We start from the raw sequence: 17,498 nt of genomic DNA, 5'->3' as shown, positions 1-17,498 counted from the left end.
TAAAGGAAAGCCATAAGCCTGGACATCAGAGACACGATCCCACAGGGATTCTCAATTATTCTCCTAGAAATAATGGATCAAAACTCCATTGTTCTATAATTACCACATAATATATCAATTCCACTCATAGTTTTATATATCCAAGAGAACTATAGATATATGTCCATATATAGGTACTTGTGCATTTCATAGCAGTATTATTCATAATGTTGTTGTTGTTAAGTACCGTGGGACTCATAGTGACCCCGCACACGGTTTCTGAGGCTGTAAAGAGCAGAATGCCTCATCTTTCTCCTGTGGAACCACTGGGTTAAGAATTGGGCTGTGAACCTTAAGGCCAGCAGTTCGAAACTACCAGCCGCTCCACCGGAGAAAGATGAGGCGTTCTGCTCCCGTAAAGATTTACAGCCTCAGAAACCCTGTACAGTGTCGCTATGGGTTGGAACCGACTCAACGGCACTTAACAACAACAACACAACATGTATGGGAAAAGACAGTTATGAAAAGGTCACGTTTTGATGAGTCTATTTATATGAAATATTCTGAGTATTTGTACAAATCTATAGGGATAGAAAGTAGCATTTGCCTGGGCCAAAGGGAGAGAGGAGTTGAGGACTGACTGCTGTGCTCTGGGTTTTCTCTTTGAAGTGAAGAAATGTTCTGAAATTAGACCGTGGTGATGGCTGAATAACTGAATATAGTAAACACTTTGGAATTGTACATTTTAAAAGGGTTAATTTTATCGCACCCGAAGAAAAACATCATGCTTCGTTAAGTAGAGGATCATCAAAAAAATAGGAAGACCCCTAATGGCACAGTGGCTGCAACAATGGGCTCAAAGAGCACCAATTGTGAGCATGGTGCAGTCCTGGGCAGTGTTTCCATGATGTTATCTAACAACAAAAATACATTTTACGGTATGGGAATTACAGCTGAATAAAATTGCCATTAAAATATCCATTGTTCACGTTCCTTGTGCAGATGATTAAACAAATGAAAATTTCAATCTGGTGCTGGAATTTACCTTGCGGGCTGCTTGTTGAAAACGCCTTAGTGTCCTGAACCTGCTGGCCCAAGTATTATTAATGAGTGGATCAAAATTAGGATGGAATTCCTTGGTTTTCTGTGGCATAAAATATTGGCACATTTTAAACTTTAACATTTGGTGTATAAGCATGTAAAAAGAAACAAAACTATTTATTTACAATTTATTTATTCTGACAAGTAATGAGCATTTATTAAACACTTTCTATGCACATAGCATTGTAAGGGATACTTCTTGAGTTGGTAGCCAAAAATGAAAGATGTATCTTGCATTTTAAGAAATTGAGTCTAGTTGGAGAAACTCAAATTCATGTAACCCTGAAGATGAAGGATAAAGCTAACGGAAACTGGGAGATCCACTTGAGAAGGAGGACCACTTGTCTTTGCCCCTCAGTTCCCCCTCTCCACCACCAACTCTGCAGAGCACCTGTACAAAGTGGTACACATGGACCTAGATTCAGTGAATCGGGTGGGAAGGGCCCTGGACTGTATTGACTAGGCCAGATTCTGTGTCTAGACCAGTTGAAATTTAAATTTGCCTTTGCCAAAGAGATAAAGGAGAGACAAGCATATTCTTGAAGTGGCCAAGTAAAAGCAAGAAAGTGGTAAAGAACTAGATGGCACCCAGCTACCACTACCAACTGCTCTGAAAGGGATCACATTAGTGGGTACCATATAGGGTGGGAGAAAATGTGGAACAAAACTAAAAATCATTTAAAAAGATGTTTACTGGCCAGAAAGAGACTGGAGGAACCCGAGACTATAGCCCTAGACTAGGTCTGGAAAGAAACTCACAATCATGGCCCAATTTTCAGCCAAGTAGTAGATAGGTTTATAAGGGGGACAACAATACTAGTAAGGCATGCTCACCATGGAATGGTCAATCATTCAAAATTAAAAGGGCAGCATTTATCTAAGGACAAAGCTGAGAAGGGCTGGGAAGGTAGGTGGAATGCAAACAGGAACCACAGGAAAGAGGCGGGACAACTGTTTCCTGGAGAGGACTGCAGTCACTAAGATGAAACAAAGCGCATGATTTGTTGAATGTAAAACCAATGATCTTGTCTGTAAACCTCCACTCAATTCACAAAAGAGAAAGAAAGTGGTAAAGAGCAAGGGTGGGTTGACAGTGGTTGGGGAAGAACCATAAAAACTTGACACGATGTAAGCAAAGAGCCATGGCAAGGGACAGTCGATGAGACATGGGCTTTGAAATAAAAATGACTATAGGATAAGCACTGGACTGTTAAACACAAGGTCGGAGGTTCAAGCTCATCAGTTGTTCTGCCAGGACAAAGATGAGACTGCTCCTGTAAATATTTACAGCCTCAGAAACTCTGTACAGGGTCACTCTGAGTGGGACTGGACACTTGAGGCACTGGGTTTGATTTTTGCTTGCGGGGGAGAATGAGGCAGGGGAGAGTAAAATGTTTACTGTCGGCTCTCATAACTGTAAAGTAAAAATAAAAATGTTCATAACTACTTCAAACATCTTAAAAGGCGCAAGAAGGCTAACAGGTGAAAGCAATTATATAACCAAACTCTGGGCTCTAGACCAGTGGTTCTCAAACCCCAGCACCCGAATCACCTGGATCCAGCACAGCCTGCTGGGTCCACCCCCAGAATCTCTGATTCATCAGGTCAGGGTGGGGTTTGTGGAGTTTCATTTCTAACAGGTCCCTGGGAAATGCTGGTGTTGATGGTCCAGGGATCACACTTTGGGAATCACACATCTATGCAAATGTTGACCATGCTAGAGTAGACTGAGCGAAAAGTATTGGAAGTGAGTTCTTACATTGGCTCAAACTGCAGAGGAAGAGGAGGGAGGGTGGCAATATGAACAAAAGTAGATGTGTGCTAGTGGGGGTTGACACAGGCAGGCTGATTCAGGCCCGACCTGTGGGAGAGCTAATGGCAAGACTTCATGGTCAGATTCAATGTGGGTGAAAAGAAAAGAGGTACAAATAATCCATGTGCGGCAAACCCAGTAAAGAGAAATGAGGACAATGGAGATGGGGGAGAATTGTTTTCAAGGATAAAATTCTGGATTTGGGTTTTAAAAGGAATCTATCTCTGGAGGGAGTACACTCAGGTGCAAGGGTTGTTTTATGGTTTTATGGTTGAGTCCACCAGAGCTAAGACGCTTTTCCCAGGTGGTAGAGTGGGGACCAGAACACTGTTTTCTGATTTCTAATCTTGTAGTCTCACCAAGGGGCAGGGGACCCAGGGACCCACCTGAGAACCTGTAGACAGGGGCTTGGAAAGCAGTGGGAAATGGAAAAGGAGAACAAGAAAGTGAAAGCACAAGGACGTAAAGGCGGAACCAAAGCATATAATGTTGTTAATTTCAAATTTTGATGCCTTACTTGTTAAACATAGTAAAAAGCATTCTAAAAATGTAAGCATTTTAGAAATTATTAAATCTATCTTGGTAAGATGGTTTCTATAGATTTTTTTTTCTTCTTATTTTTAAATAAGAACATAAAGAGTTTCCAATTACAAATAAATGAGAGTTACCTACATTTTCTAGATTTCGAATGATCCGTTTGTGGCTAACTTCTGTCTTGAGTCGCTGAAATTCGTCATTCACAACGGGATCTCCTCTATCTAACTGGTTTTTTTAATCATGAAAAATGTTAAAGTTGAATACACATGCATAAGATGTAGTAGAAACCCATTCAACAATTGGTGAAACCCACCTATGGAGTTAGTTCCTCTTAGGGGTAGTGGAGGCACCTGCAGGTTAAAATTCTCACTATAAAGACATCTAATGGGGTGTTTGCACATCTGGTTAGCTTCTGCTGAGTGATATAAATGGTTAAGCGCTTCAGTGCTAACTGAAAGAAGGGTGGTGTTCTGAACCTACCCAGAGGTGTCTTGGAAAACAGTTCTGGCAACATGCTTCTAGAAAGAACTGACTCGATCGACAACAACTAGTCCTAGTACTTGTTGTAAAATCTCTAAAAACAGTTTGGCTCTTAGATACACTGCTCACAATCCCTTTTAAAGAGCTAACCGGACAGAATGCATTCTGATGATCACAGTAACACCCTATTCATATCTAAGAGAGTTGTATTCGTGTCACCCTTTAACACTGATTTGTACAGGTCAGAAGTTGAGTTTGTGGACCTTAGGTTCAAAATATAAATTTCGGTGGTGGGGGGTGGGTAGACCCAGATCTTCATTACGAAGAATAAAATATAAAATGAAATAGGCTTATTTAAAGAAGGGCATGGCAAGTAGGTTGTGAGTTGGAATAAAGAAGAAGTTTTCTTATATCTGTATTATTAAAATTCTATGGATTTATGATGAACAGTTCAGAATTTGACATTCTTGATCTTCTCCCAAGTAAAAATCTCAGCATTTTTAGGCTATAATGCTTCCCACACCACTCATCCCATCCCATCCCATCCCATCCCATCTCAACCCATCCCATCCCTACGACCCTTCTTTTCCCTAACTATCCACCTATGTCTTGGGACTTCTTGCAACTAACTGGTTTACCTGCTAGGGATCAACTGTCAAATGAAATCCCCTAGACACAGAGAATAGAATCTCTGCAACACATGGGCTCCAACTTTACTGGGGCCTCGGGGCTGCCAGTTCATCCTTCTGTTTTTCCCTTTCATCTATAATTGTTCAGTACCCTGACCCTATAAACATGATCAAGTTCTTTCAACTTACAAACCCAATTTTTGACCCTCATTGTTCTCTAATTGTTCATACAATCACTCTTTACCCTTGCACACCTCAACTTCTCAAATTTTTCAAGAAACTATGTCTACTTCCTCACATCTACATATTCTTCTAAGGGCCAGATTACAGCATAGGAAACACTCTGAGGCAACTGCTCTGCCACATAGGGTTGCTCTGAGCCAGAATGGACTCAACGGCACACACAATAGCAACATATGCCTCAGTTCATTACAATTTGGCTTTTTGTCTCTATGAATCTACTGAAATGGCCAACCCTAAGGTAACAATGACCTTCAACTGCCAAACCCAATGTGTATTTTTCAGGCCTCTTTCCACTTCTGTTTCCTTAGTGGTCCTCTCTGCTTTCCCCTCAGTTCTTTAATTTCCTCCCTTAAGCCATTGCCTTTCTTGAGCCACCCACTTTCCCTGGGCTGCTACATTTGTTCTGTGGTCTCCTCTCCTGTCTCTGTGCTGATCATTCCTTAGTCTCTGTCTTCAACTCAGATGTGTTCCCCAGCTGCCACCTACATGTCTTGACTCAAGCATATTATGCCTCAAAGTAAACTCTTCATCTATCACCAAGCCAGATTCTTCCCCCTTGAGTTATCATTTAGAACTACCAACATGCATTCAAGCTGGAAACCCTGGAGCCATTCTATCTTCTCTCTTTCCTTACCCCTTCCTCCAATTTACCAAGTGATCACTATACTTTTTTGTTGTTGTTAAGTACTGTCCTGTCAGTTCTGCCTCATAGCAACCCTGTGTAGAGTTGCTGGGGTTTAAAATCTTCATGGAAGCAGAAAGCCTCATCTTTCTCCCACGAAGCAGCTGGCGGGCTCCAACTGTGGATCTTGGCTCACAGTCCAGTGCTTATTGTATGTGCCATTACACCTAGCTCATTTAAAATGATCTCATTATGTATTTGTACCCTATCTGGACTGTGCCCTTCTTGAGGACAGGAGTCATAGTTTAGTTATAGCACTGAACCTAACTACTCTTGTAAATGAATGAAAAGTTAAGTTTGCCTGTCAACAAAATGCTGGCAATTCCAGCCTTAAATTTTACATTGACCTGATCATAGCATAGTTTTATAACACCATCATCTTTCTTACAAGTTAGGAAAGAAAACACTATGGTGTTGATAGAAAATACTTGGTATTTTGTTTACAAAATAGCATTTGAAGTATCTAAAAAGCACACCAAAGTAAATTTAAATGTAAGTCAAATATGTACCTTTCCTAAATCCTAAAATTTATCAATGTACTGTAATGATTTTACATACTTTTGTTTGTCTTGGGAAAAGTTAAAAAAAAAGAGAAATTTATTCAAATATCTGATTTAGACTCTAAAATCTAGAAAGGAAAACGTATTCTATATGGAAAACATAGTATTTGATAAGATACATGGATTGTTCGTAATCCATCCTGCCATTGTTACTAAGTTAGTTTACCTGAAGCTTCCATATAGTCCCAAATTTAATATATGTGATGATTCTACAAGGCCTATTAATCCAAGGACATTCAAACCCTTTGAACACAAAGACCTAGCTGAGACCAATCTCCTATATCCTCTGTGTGGCCTATGTTCCAGCCATTATGGCTCATCCTCAGTATCCTCTGCACCTGCTCTGCCCTCAGCTACTTCTCTCTCAAGTCATGGTGAGGCCATGGGTGTTGTTGGTTCCACAGTCCCTCAATTCCCATCTCTACCAACCAGAACCTACAGGAGTTGCCTTGGTGTGCCCCACTCCTCTCAACCCAGTTTCCTCCCCTCTTCTGGATATCATGTTTGGTACGGTGGAGGGTCAGAGAAAAAGAGGAAAACCCCCAGCGAGATGGATTGGCAAAGTAGCAGCATCAATGGGCTCAAGTGTGGCAACAATAGTGAGGTTGGCCCAAGATTGGGCAGTGTTTTGTTCTGCTATGCATAAGGTCGCTATGAGTCGGCAGATTCGATGGCACCTAACAACAACAACAATCTCAGTCCCTTTGAGTTTCTCTGACATGGGACATTTTGTTTGGGTCTGGTAGAGACTGGCTTTCAGTCATTGTCTTTGGGTTTGTCTTGTCCTCATGCTCTGCAGACCATAGACAGATGCACCTCATACCCATAATTCCAGCCTGACTTTGAGTCATTCCCTTCATCTGCAATGCTCTCCTCTCTACTGCTTTTCAAAGTTACAATGTCTTCCAGATTATATCATGTCAAAATAAAATTATACCAGGTCTTCCAGGAAGGCTTTCCAACTAGAAGAACTCTCTTTCCCCTCTGGCTTCTGAATCCCCACAATACCTCGTACAGGCCTCTCATGACATTTATAGCAAGACTTGATTTATAGTTAGAAATTTACTTTCCATTAGCTTCTCCTACTCCCAACATTAACTGTAAGTTCTTTTTCTCCTATTATTGTATCTTACATATAACACTTCAAAATATTTTGTGCAATAAATGATATCAGAGTAGCAGTAATTCTGACCTGATATTTTGTGCACGCTCTTTGATGTTCTTCAATAAGCTCTCTTCTTAATTTAAAAGATATGGGATCTTTACCAAGGTACACCTGCCTGGGAAGAGGAAAAACAGTTTCTAGAACTCATCAGAATCCAAAGGTCAGTTTTAGGAGGGAATGTCTTAAGTATACTCCTCAATTGAGAAGGGCTGTTGAGAGATTGGAGGAGACACTATGAGGCAGAGAAGTTATAGAAATTTCAGTAACATAACCATAATGACTTATTTTTTAGTGGCACATACTAAAATACTTATGAATAAGAAATATTATTGGTCAACATTATTAGTCATTAGTGAAATACAAAGCAAAAACCACAATGAGATTCTACTTCATACCCACTAGGATGGCTATAAATGAAAATCAAAACTCAACCAAAGAAAAAATGAAAATAAATGTTAGTGAGGATGTAGAGAAATTGGAGTCCTCATACATTACTAGTGGAAAACAGCTTGGCAGTTCCTCAAAAAGGTAAACAGAGAGCATTGATATCTACATGATCCTTGATGGAAATGTTCTAGAGTTAGATAGTGGTGATGGATGTAAAAATTGTAAGAAAAGCTTAAAAGAAAACCCTCTGAATTATACACTTAAAAGTGTTAAAAGTAGTTTTTATGCTACGTGAATCTCATGTCAATTAAATGAAAATCTTCTATGCAATGTGTCACTCATGGGGCTTGGAGCAGATCCAAAAAGAAATAGTAACTGATTTTAAAAGAGGAGAGGTGATGGAGAAGGTTTTAGGATAAAGGAGACTAAAGAGACATAAACATTAAATGCAAATTATATGGTCTTTGATAGACTCTCGATTCCTCTTCTGCATAAAAAATCAAAAAGCCCCAGTTACAAAGAAGCCCTGGTAGTGCCATGGGCTAAGCGTTGGACTGCTAACTACAAGGTTGTCAATTCAAATCTACCAGTTGCTCTGTGGAAGAAAGATGAGGCTGTCTGCTCCTGTAATGACTGACAGTCTTGCATACTCTAAGCAGCAGCTCTACTCTGTCCTAGGAGTTCATATTGCCTTGATGACAGTGCAGTTTGTTTTTTTAATAAAGGACATTATCAGAATAACTGGAGAAATTTGCATATGTACAGATTATTATTATCATATAATATTGTATCAATGTTAAATTTATTTGACATTACTATGGTAATGTAGAATATCTTTGTTCTTAGGAGCTACATGATGAAGTAGTTAGAGGTGAAGATTCACAATTGTTTGTAACTTGCATGAAATGGTTCAGCAAAAAATATTGCATATGTGTGGGTGTGTGCTTATGGGGGGATATATGTGGCATAATGCTGATAATTAGTGAATTTAAGTCAAGTATATATGGGTGTAATTTTCAGGTTTCAAAGCTTTCAATGTAAAATGTTGGGGAATAGTATTAAGTGGAAAACAGCATACAAATTGAACTTCATTGACAAAGAATAAACTGCACTAAAGTGTTAATAGTGGGGTTACAGTGATTTTTCTTTTGCGTCTATGCTTTAAAAATCTGTCTATATATTTTCAGGTCTTCTACAATGACAATGGATCAGTTTTATATTGTTGGGGAAATTATTTTAAAAAATTATTCTTGTATACTTTCTATTTAATTAAGGCCAGACCAGGAAAACAGACTTATGCTGAAACAGAGCACCTGGACTCATGATGGGGTGAGAGGTAATGGGTGAGATTTGGGATGCTCAAGTAACCCAGCCCTGTTCTGTAGTCAGGGAATTGCTGACAGCAGTGCCTCCACTGAGCACCAGCTTCTGGCCACAACTAGGAAAGCGTATGATTTATTCACATTCATTTATCCCAATAAAAACTTCATTCTGAAGTAAAAGGGTCAAAGGAGGTGAAAGAATAATCACATTCTGCTAAGGGCATAGATGCTACTACATTTCATTGTGTTTAACGTAAAAGAAGTCCTCACCTGGTAACAACCACACTGTCACTTGATATAAAAAATTGATCAATATTTACCACTTAAGGTGGTTTTCAATTTCTTCTTTAGTCTCTTGTCTGACCTTCTGTTCAAAAAGAGCTTCCTTTATTTGTCTTGTCTTTGAAATCTCATTGCCTTGGTACAAAACTGAAGATAGGAGCAAACAATGATTATACCAGTAATCAAATCAGAACCATTTTCCAAGAGACAGAAAAGTGCATTTCCGATGGAAACACACAACGATCCAATCAACTTTTTTTGTTGCTTGTAAATATTAAATGTGACAAGCACTAATTCTTTTGTAGCCTACCCAGGGGCTGACTTATAGTGGATTAACTGCTTACCTTCTCTTAATTTTTTGATCTTCAGTTTTCCTGGTTCTTGGTTTAAAACAGTTGCCACAGCAAATGGATTTGATAAATCTACTGGGAATCTCAAGTTCTGGTATTCAATCTCCTAAGAGACAACATCAGGAGGGAAAAGTAATTATTTGCTTCTCTCTAATTCCTTCCATCATGTTTAGGATAATGTCTGCTTTACCTTAATCTTTTGAGGCTTTGCCTTTCCTGGTAGTCTATGAAAATTTATATGCGTTGCCATCTTTTCTGGAGGAACGTTTACTTTCTTAGAAAGAGTATTTAATCTTTCAAATTCTTCTAATCTAGGTTTAAAACAGATATTAAATTAATATACACTCCAACAACTTAGGCCTCTTGTGTTTAGGCTCCTTCTGATAATACCATGTCTTCTTGTTTTTGGTAAGTGCTGTCGAGTCAGTTCTGACTTCTAACAACTCTGTGTAGGGTTTCTGAGGCTTTAAATCTTTGTGGGAACAGAAAGCCTCATCTTTCTTCCATGGAGAGGCTAGTTGAACTGCTGACTTTGGGGTTAACAACCCAATGCACAACCCATGATGCTACCAGGGTTCCTTACTTACAGTCCATTAATTATTATATCTAAGCTGAGTCCAGGTATGGCACTGTAGGATAAACACTAGACCCCTAACCACAAGGTTGTCAGCTCCTCAGAAACCCTATATAGGGTTGCTATGAGTCAGACCAGACTCAATGGCACTTAACAACATAAACAACAAGCTGAAAATAAATCTGTGTGTTAAAACAATGGTCCACTAAAATAAATGTAATGTCAGAGTTTAATTATAGATCAAAATAGCCCAAAAGAGCTGTTTTTTGTTTCATTCTTAGAGAACATTTGTTGTTGTTGTTAAGTGCAATGGAGTCAGTTCCAACTCATAGTGACCCTGTATAGGGGGCTTCCAAGGAGCTGGTGGATTTGAACCACTGACCTTGTGGTTAGCTGCTCAGTGCTTATCCTACAGTGCAACACCAGAAGTCCATAGCAAGTGAAAAACATGATATAGTAAAAAATGCTCATGGTTTAGCATGCTGTTGGATTTTAACAACTAAATTTATTATAATTTTAAAATCATACATTGATTTATCTTCTTTAGTCAAAGAATGATTACATACTGCATTTGTAGCAAGGTCTTTTTAAAAAGATCCAGATTAATGATCTGGTTCTTTCCTGTAACTAAAAACTGCCATGGGACATGTTTCAAACATGCCTATAGAAGCTGTTTCAATAAACAGATTGACCTTGAGTTGATTCTGACCCATGATGAGCCCACATGTGTCAGAACAGAACTGTGTTACATTGAGTTTTCAGAAGTACATTGCCAGCTCTGTCTTCTGAGGTGGTTCTGGGTGGACTCAAACCTCCAACCCTTCAGTTAGCAGCCAAATTCATTTGTTTGCACTGCTCAGGGATGCTGCAGAAACTGTTCAGGGTTGTTTATCATGAGACATAGTAAAACCATGTTATATTCTTTTTTTAAAAGTACTGTATTTTTTAGTGTGGTTTGAGTGAAAGTATCTAGAACAAACAGGTTTTCCATTCAACAATTCATACACATTTTGTTTTGGGATATTGGTTGCAGTCCCTACAATGTGATAGCACTCTTCCTACTTCTTCCCTGTGAAATAAAGCATTTTTTTTAAAAGTAAGAATGTGTGAATACTTGTTCTGTAGGATTACACATGTCCATGATATTGCAGAAATGAGAAAAACTAGTTTCTATGAAGTTGCTTTTGACTCAAACTGACACCATGTGTTTCAGATTAAAACTGTATTCTATAGGGCTTTTAAAGGCTGTAGTCTTTCAGATATAGGTCACTAGATCTTTCTTATGAGGTGCTTATATGTGGACTTGAACTGCTAATCTTTACATTAATAGCCAAGCTCTTAACCATTGTGCCACCCAGCAACTCCAGACAGAAATTCAGTAACAACATACTAATATTGATTCATGCTGACAATTAATATGCATTTGCTAGCACCTACTGAATACGTCTTACTGGGTAATATGGTAATATGTTAGCAATCTCAAATTTAACATCCTCCTATTTTAAGAGTCTTCAAGGATCCGTGACATGGAAGAATCTGACATTTGGTGACACTCACATTGGCTGGTCTGCTGAGGTGCTTAGCTGGGGAGCGAGCTATTGTCTAGCATCCACATCTCAACAAAGCTTTGGCATCTCTACTGTAAATTCTGGGAAGCAGTATCAGGGTGTGAAAATAGTCTCATAAAGAACTATTATTGTTAGTGCTGATGAAGGAATGAAGAAGTCTAAGGAAGTGATAAACTGAAGAGTTATATGTGGAATTTGGCTGTGCCAAATATAGGGTATGAGTAAGTTCACACTCCTTATACTGAAATGGGGTCCTGGTGTGGTACAGTAGGACTCACGCTGGACAGTTAACAGCAAGGTTGGTAGTTCAAAGCTACCAGCTGCTCTTCAGAAGCCCTATACAAAGTCAATATCAGTCAGAACAGACTTGATGGCACTTAACAACAAACAACAATACTGAAATGAGAAAAGCAATTTATGAAACTTTCAGATAAATTGAACAATTTTGTTTCCTTCCCAGTAGAATCTGTACTATCTGAATTTTGGGAAGAAAAGTAGGTCTTGAGACATGTTGTTGTTAGGTGCCATTGACTCAGTTCCAATTCACAGTGACTCTGTGCACAACAGAAAGAAAAACTGCCCGGTCCTGGGCCCATCCTCATAATCGTTATATTACTGCCACTGTGTCAATCCATTTCATTGAGAGTCTTCCCCTTCTTCACTGATCCTCTGCTTTACCAAACATAGTATTCTTCTCCAAGGACTAGTCCCTTCTTAAACATGTCCAAAGTACAAGAGACAAAGTTTTATCATTGTCCCTCCTAAGGAGCATTCCAGGTGTATTTCTTCCATAATAAATTTGTTTGTTCTTTCCTGAGCCCATGGTTACTGACCTAGCCATGGAGGGCTAGAGCTGAGAATGAAGTACCCAGCTGATATGAAGTGGAGGGAGACGCACAAGAAGGCCCAAACTTGCAGATAGTACCCTTTGATCTAATTTCGATGGCTTGATGACCAGAGCTTGACTAGAGGGAGATAAGGAAATTTGATAAAGGAAACAAGTGTAAATTGCTACAATTTGATGAATTTGACCTATACTTATGGATGTAGTAGCTCAAAATACTAACAGAGAGGGAAGGAGTCTCCACATCAAGGATCAAGTCTGTTCCCTCGGTATACAGGGTTGAGAGGGACGGGGGAAGGTAGAATCCCCAATGGATAGTTTTCATCTTTTCTAGATGAGTCTGGCAAAAGGAGATGGGGATAGTACTCTTTTGATTCAATAGTGATTAATTGTTACCATGACTAATTATGATTATCACAACTGTAAAGGTAGAAGTTTTGTAACATTAAGTGGGGAGTAATCTTACATTCCAAGGAGCTCTAGTAGTGTAGTGGTTACGAACCGGGCTGCGAACTTTAAGGTCAGTGGTTCGAAACTACCAGCTGCTCCGCGGGAGAAAGATGAGGCTTTCTACTTCCGTAAAGATTTACACCCTCGGAAACCCTATACAGGGTCGCTATGGGTCGGAACTGACTCGATGGCACATAACAACAACAATCTTACATTCCAGGAACAGAGGGCTCTGGGACCATCAAGAGGAAAGAGTATGAGTGGAATGTGGGACCCTAACCAGAGAAGCAGTGACATCAGAGATGGAGGCAGAGGTGATGGATGGAGAGCTAGAGCAGCTGAGGATTCTAGACTCATGGAAAGAGAAAGGCTGTGTGCTGGTGACTAGGAGGCTAGCTTGCAGAATGTGCCCTTTGGTTGCTTAAATGGTTACATATTCCTGAGTGTTTCTGTGCACAGAAAAAAACAAAAACAAAAAACAGAGGGAATAGAAGCAAATACTGTTAAATGATGATGCATGGAGGGGACTGTAATCATTGTAATGAAACAAAATATGATAGGATGAGTGCAAAATCGATGCTCTCCCATGTAAACTATCACTCAAGTCACAATAAAAGCTTAAAAACATTGTTCTTTTGGCAGTCCATGGTACTTGCAGTATTGTTTGCCAATATCGTAATTCTATTTTTAAATAATGCTTTCTGCATCATTCAATATTTTGTCCATTGTTATTGGTGTTCTTAGGTGTCAAGTCAGTTCTGACTCATAATGACACTATGCATAACAAAATGAAACACTACCCAGTCCTGCACCATCCTGACAATTGTTGTACATTTTGAGACCATTGCTGCTGTCACTATGCCAATCCATCCTGTTGAGGGTCTTCCTATTTTTTGCTGACCATCCACTTTACTAAGCATGATGTCCTTAATGACATGGCTGGAGTAAAACTTTCAGGATCTTCATTTGCTGCTAGGCCACAACTCAAAATGAGAAGAAGAAACAACTGCAAACATCCATTAATAATTGGAAGGTGGAATTTACAAAGTATGTTGTTAAGTTTTGTCGAGTTGGTTCTAACTCATAGTGACTTAGTTTAGGGTTTCTAAGGAGTAGCTGGTGGGTTTGAACTGCCTACCTTGTGGTTCATAATCCAGCATCCCACTAGAAATATAAATCGAGGAAAATGACAAATTGAAGAAAAATGGTGTCACACTTATTGTCAAAAAGAACATTTCAAGATCTTTCTTGAAGTATAATGCTGTATGCTATAGAAAATATCCATACACCTACAAGGAAGACCAGTTAATTCAAATTCACTATTATTTAAATTTATGTACCAACCACTACGAATCGAGCTGTGAACCTCAAGGTCAGCAGTTCGAAACTACCAGCTATTCCGCGGGAGAAAGATGAGGCTTTCTGCTCCCGTAAAGATTTACAGCCTCAGAAACCCTGTACAGGGTTGCTATGAGTTGGAAGCGACTCCACAGCACATAACAACAACAACAACTAATGGCAATGATGATGAAATTAAAGAATTCTACCAACTTCTTCAAGGAGTCCTGGTAGCATAATGCATTATGAGCTGAGCTGCGAACTGCAAGGTCAGTAATTTGAACCTACCAATTGCTCTGTGGAAGAAAGATAAGTCTTTCTGCTCCTGTAAAGATTTACAGCCTCAGAAATCCAAGACAGGGTTGCTATGAGTCAGAACCAACTCAGCAGCATACAACCACCATCACCAACAACAACCGCCTCGGTTTGAAACTGATCAAACATACAAGCAAGACGTAAGTTGGAAAACATGGCCTTGGTGATAAACACAATGCTAGAGATTGCTTGATAGAATTTTGCAAGACTTATTCATTGCAAATACCTTTTTCAAATAATATAAATGGCAACTAGACAGAGGGACCTCCCCAAATGAATACACAGGAATCAAATAGACTATCTCTGTAGGAAAAGTTGGTAGAACAGACTGGGGTCAATTGTGGAACAGAGCATCAATTGTTCATATGCAAGGTCAGGCTGAACCTAAAGAAAAATAAAACAAGCCCAGGAGAGTCAAAATTGATCTTCAGTTATATAACACCTGAATTTAGATACCATCTCAAGAACAGATTTGCTACATTAGACATGAATGACTGAAAACCAGACGAGTTGTGGGATGACATCAAGAACATCATACATGAAGAAAGCAAAAGGCCATTTAAATGACAGGAAACAAAGAAAAGACCAAAATGATTGTGAGAAGAGATGCGGAAACTTGCTATTGATCATAGAGAAGCTAAAGCAACTGGAAGAAGTGATGAAAAGCTGAACAGAAAATTTCAAATCTTGAGACATAGTCCTTACAAATATCAAAAGTATATTAAATAAGAAACAATCTTAAACACCAGCTGGGAAATGGAACATAACACAGTAAAATCTATGTGAGCAGAAAAATTAGTGCTCATCTTTATTTGTATTTCATTCTACTTGTTTGTTGCTCAGATAATTTTGGTTTCTTACAGGATTTGAGTTTAGTAAGCCACCTTAACACTTCATAGATGATTTAGGCTACTTTGAGAGTTAAGAGAAAAAATGGCATAAATGGTACAATAAATCATGGAATTAGTGTATATTCTGGTATATTATTGTTACTGAACTTTTAATACATCTAATTGAGTAAATTCGTCTAGCCTACCAGTCGCTCTGAAGGAGAAAGATGAGACTTTCTGCTCCTTCAAACACTGACAGCCTTGGAAACCCTTATACAGGATCTCTCTGAATTAGAACCGACTTGCCAGCACTTAACAACAATTGTGTTAATATGTGATGTATGAAGAGTCAAAGAGGAAAATCAAGATATTCTTTTTTAATTTCCCCAAGTAATTAAGGATTTCCCAAGACTGATATTTATATTATAACAACTTTTCCTTTTAACATTTACAAAAGTCATGTGTATTGCCGTGGTCAATTGGCAATTGCCATGGTCATAGTCCACAAAGGCAATGCTGTGATAAGTAGCAACTAGAGTCTTAAAAACTCATGAGTGGCCATCAATTTGCAACTATTGGTCTCTCTCTGTCTTAAGGTAAAAAGAGTGATGAAAATTGAAGATACATGGAACTCAAAATCATAAAAGACTAGTGGACCCCTGAGACTGTAGCCCTTGGTCACCCTTCAGGTCTTGTACTGAACGCACCCTCGTGGCTCAATTTTTAGCCAAGCAATACGTAGGGAAACAAGTTTACTGAGATATACTCACATTAGACATCAAAAGGGTAGCATATACTCAGGGACAACATTTGGAAAGGTTGGGAAAGAAGGAGGAATGAAAAGAAGAAATACAGGAAGAAGTGGGATAAGTTACATTGAGGCAATTGCAATCAATGGATGAAACAAAATGTATATGGTTTGTTGAATGTAAAACTGATGATCTGCTCTGTAAACCTTCAACCCAATTCACAACAAAAAGTTTTTTGTTTTTTCAAAAAAAAAGTCATGTGTATTAGGGAAAAAAACTTTAACAATATTAACTACATACATTGGTGGTGGTGGTATGCCATGGAGTTGGTTCCGACTCATAGCGACCCTCTATAGGGTTTCTGAGGCTGTATATCTGTATAGAAAAACTCATCTTTCTCCCACAGAAAGTAATGGAGCAAGAATCTCATTTAACGTCTTTCCTCAAACTTGAACTTTGATATTGCTTAAAAAACCCCTACAACAACTCCCGTACATCACGTGCCAGTTTCTGCTGCACATGATTTATTTCTGCTCCTCTTTTGTGAGTATCTGAGAGGGTCTGGATCATTTCCCATGGTGCTTTGCAGTGGGTATTGTACACAGCAAGCATTTAATTGACTATAATGTTATACTTAAACTTTAAAAATAGGTATTTTGTTTTGGCCTTATTATTTAAAAAATTTTGAATAGACAGGACAAAATTCAAACATCACATCAGGATTAATCAGTGGGAAAGAATCCCTCCCACACAAAAATCTTTCTATCCTCTCGCAGAAGCAATTGCTGCTACTTGTATAAGATAGTCTATGTGTTATCGTTACATTTTAAAGAATATTTGATGTTCATTTGAAGTGAGTATTTGATGACATTCTGTTACAAGAAAGAAAAATAGAATGGAAGAAAGGAGGATTTAGATTTTTGGGGAAAAAAATTAATAAAGAATAAGCAAAACATTCCAAAGAAGCCATACTTTAAAGCCTTGCTGGGGTAGCATGTCCCAGTTAATACGCATTCGTAAGGTTGAGAGTTGAACTGTGAAATCCATAACTGCACTTTGATCTGTGCAGTTCCATACTGAAATGGTGTAAACTTGATCGTCACATTCATCTTCCCATTAGCCGGAATGATTCCTGAGAAGAAAAAAAGAAAATATGATACTCTCATCTTGCTCATTCCAGTCAAACAGGCTAACAATATATTCTATTATCCATCTTTGTTGTCAAGTGCTGTCAAGTTGATTCCGACCCATAGCGACCCTGTATAGGGTTTCCAAGGAGAAGCTGGTGAGCTTGAACCGC

The 17,498-nt window shown here is 38.8% G+C and overlaps 1 protein-coding gene across 1 annotated transcript in view; it reads right to left on the bottom strand.

The window, feature by feature from the left end:
* Window positions 1-17,498, bottom strand: part of LOC102814613 (primary ciliary dyskinesia protein 1-like) — a 140,079-nt gene that overhangs the window by 36,116 nt on the left and 86,465 nt on the right. The window contains exons 7-13 of the mRNA XM_006868728.1: window positions 17,171-17,330; window positions 9,721-9,841; window positions 9,525-9,636; window positions 9,219-9,327; window positions 7,217-7,304; window positions 3,566-3,655; window positions 1,025-1,123 (exon numbers count right to left, since the gene is read on the bottom strand). Coding sequence (XP_006868790.1) covers window positions 1,025-1,123; window positions 3,566-3,655; window positions 7,217-7,304; window positions 9,219-9,327; window positions 9,525-9,636; window positions 9,721-9,841; window positions 17,171-17,330 — 779 coding nt within the window. The remainder of the gene's footprint in view (window positions 1-1,024; window positions 1,124-3,565; window positions 3,656-7,216; window positions 7,305-9,218; window positions 9,328-9,524; window positions 9,637-9,720; window positions 9,842-17,170; window positions 17,331-17,498) is intronic.

This window comes from Chrysochloris asiatica, unplaced genomic scaffold, assembly GCF_000296735.1.
Source record: "Chrysochloris asiatica unplaced genomic scaffold, ChrAsi1.0 scaffold00123, whole genome shotgun sequence".
Classification (NCBI taxonomy): domain Eukaryota; kingdom Metazoa; phylum Chordata; class Mammalia; order Afrosoricida; family Chrysochloridae; genus Chrysochloris; species Chrysochloris asiatica.
This window is presented reverse-complemented; position numbering and strand designations above follow the sequence as displayed.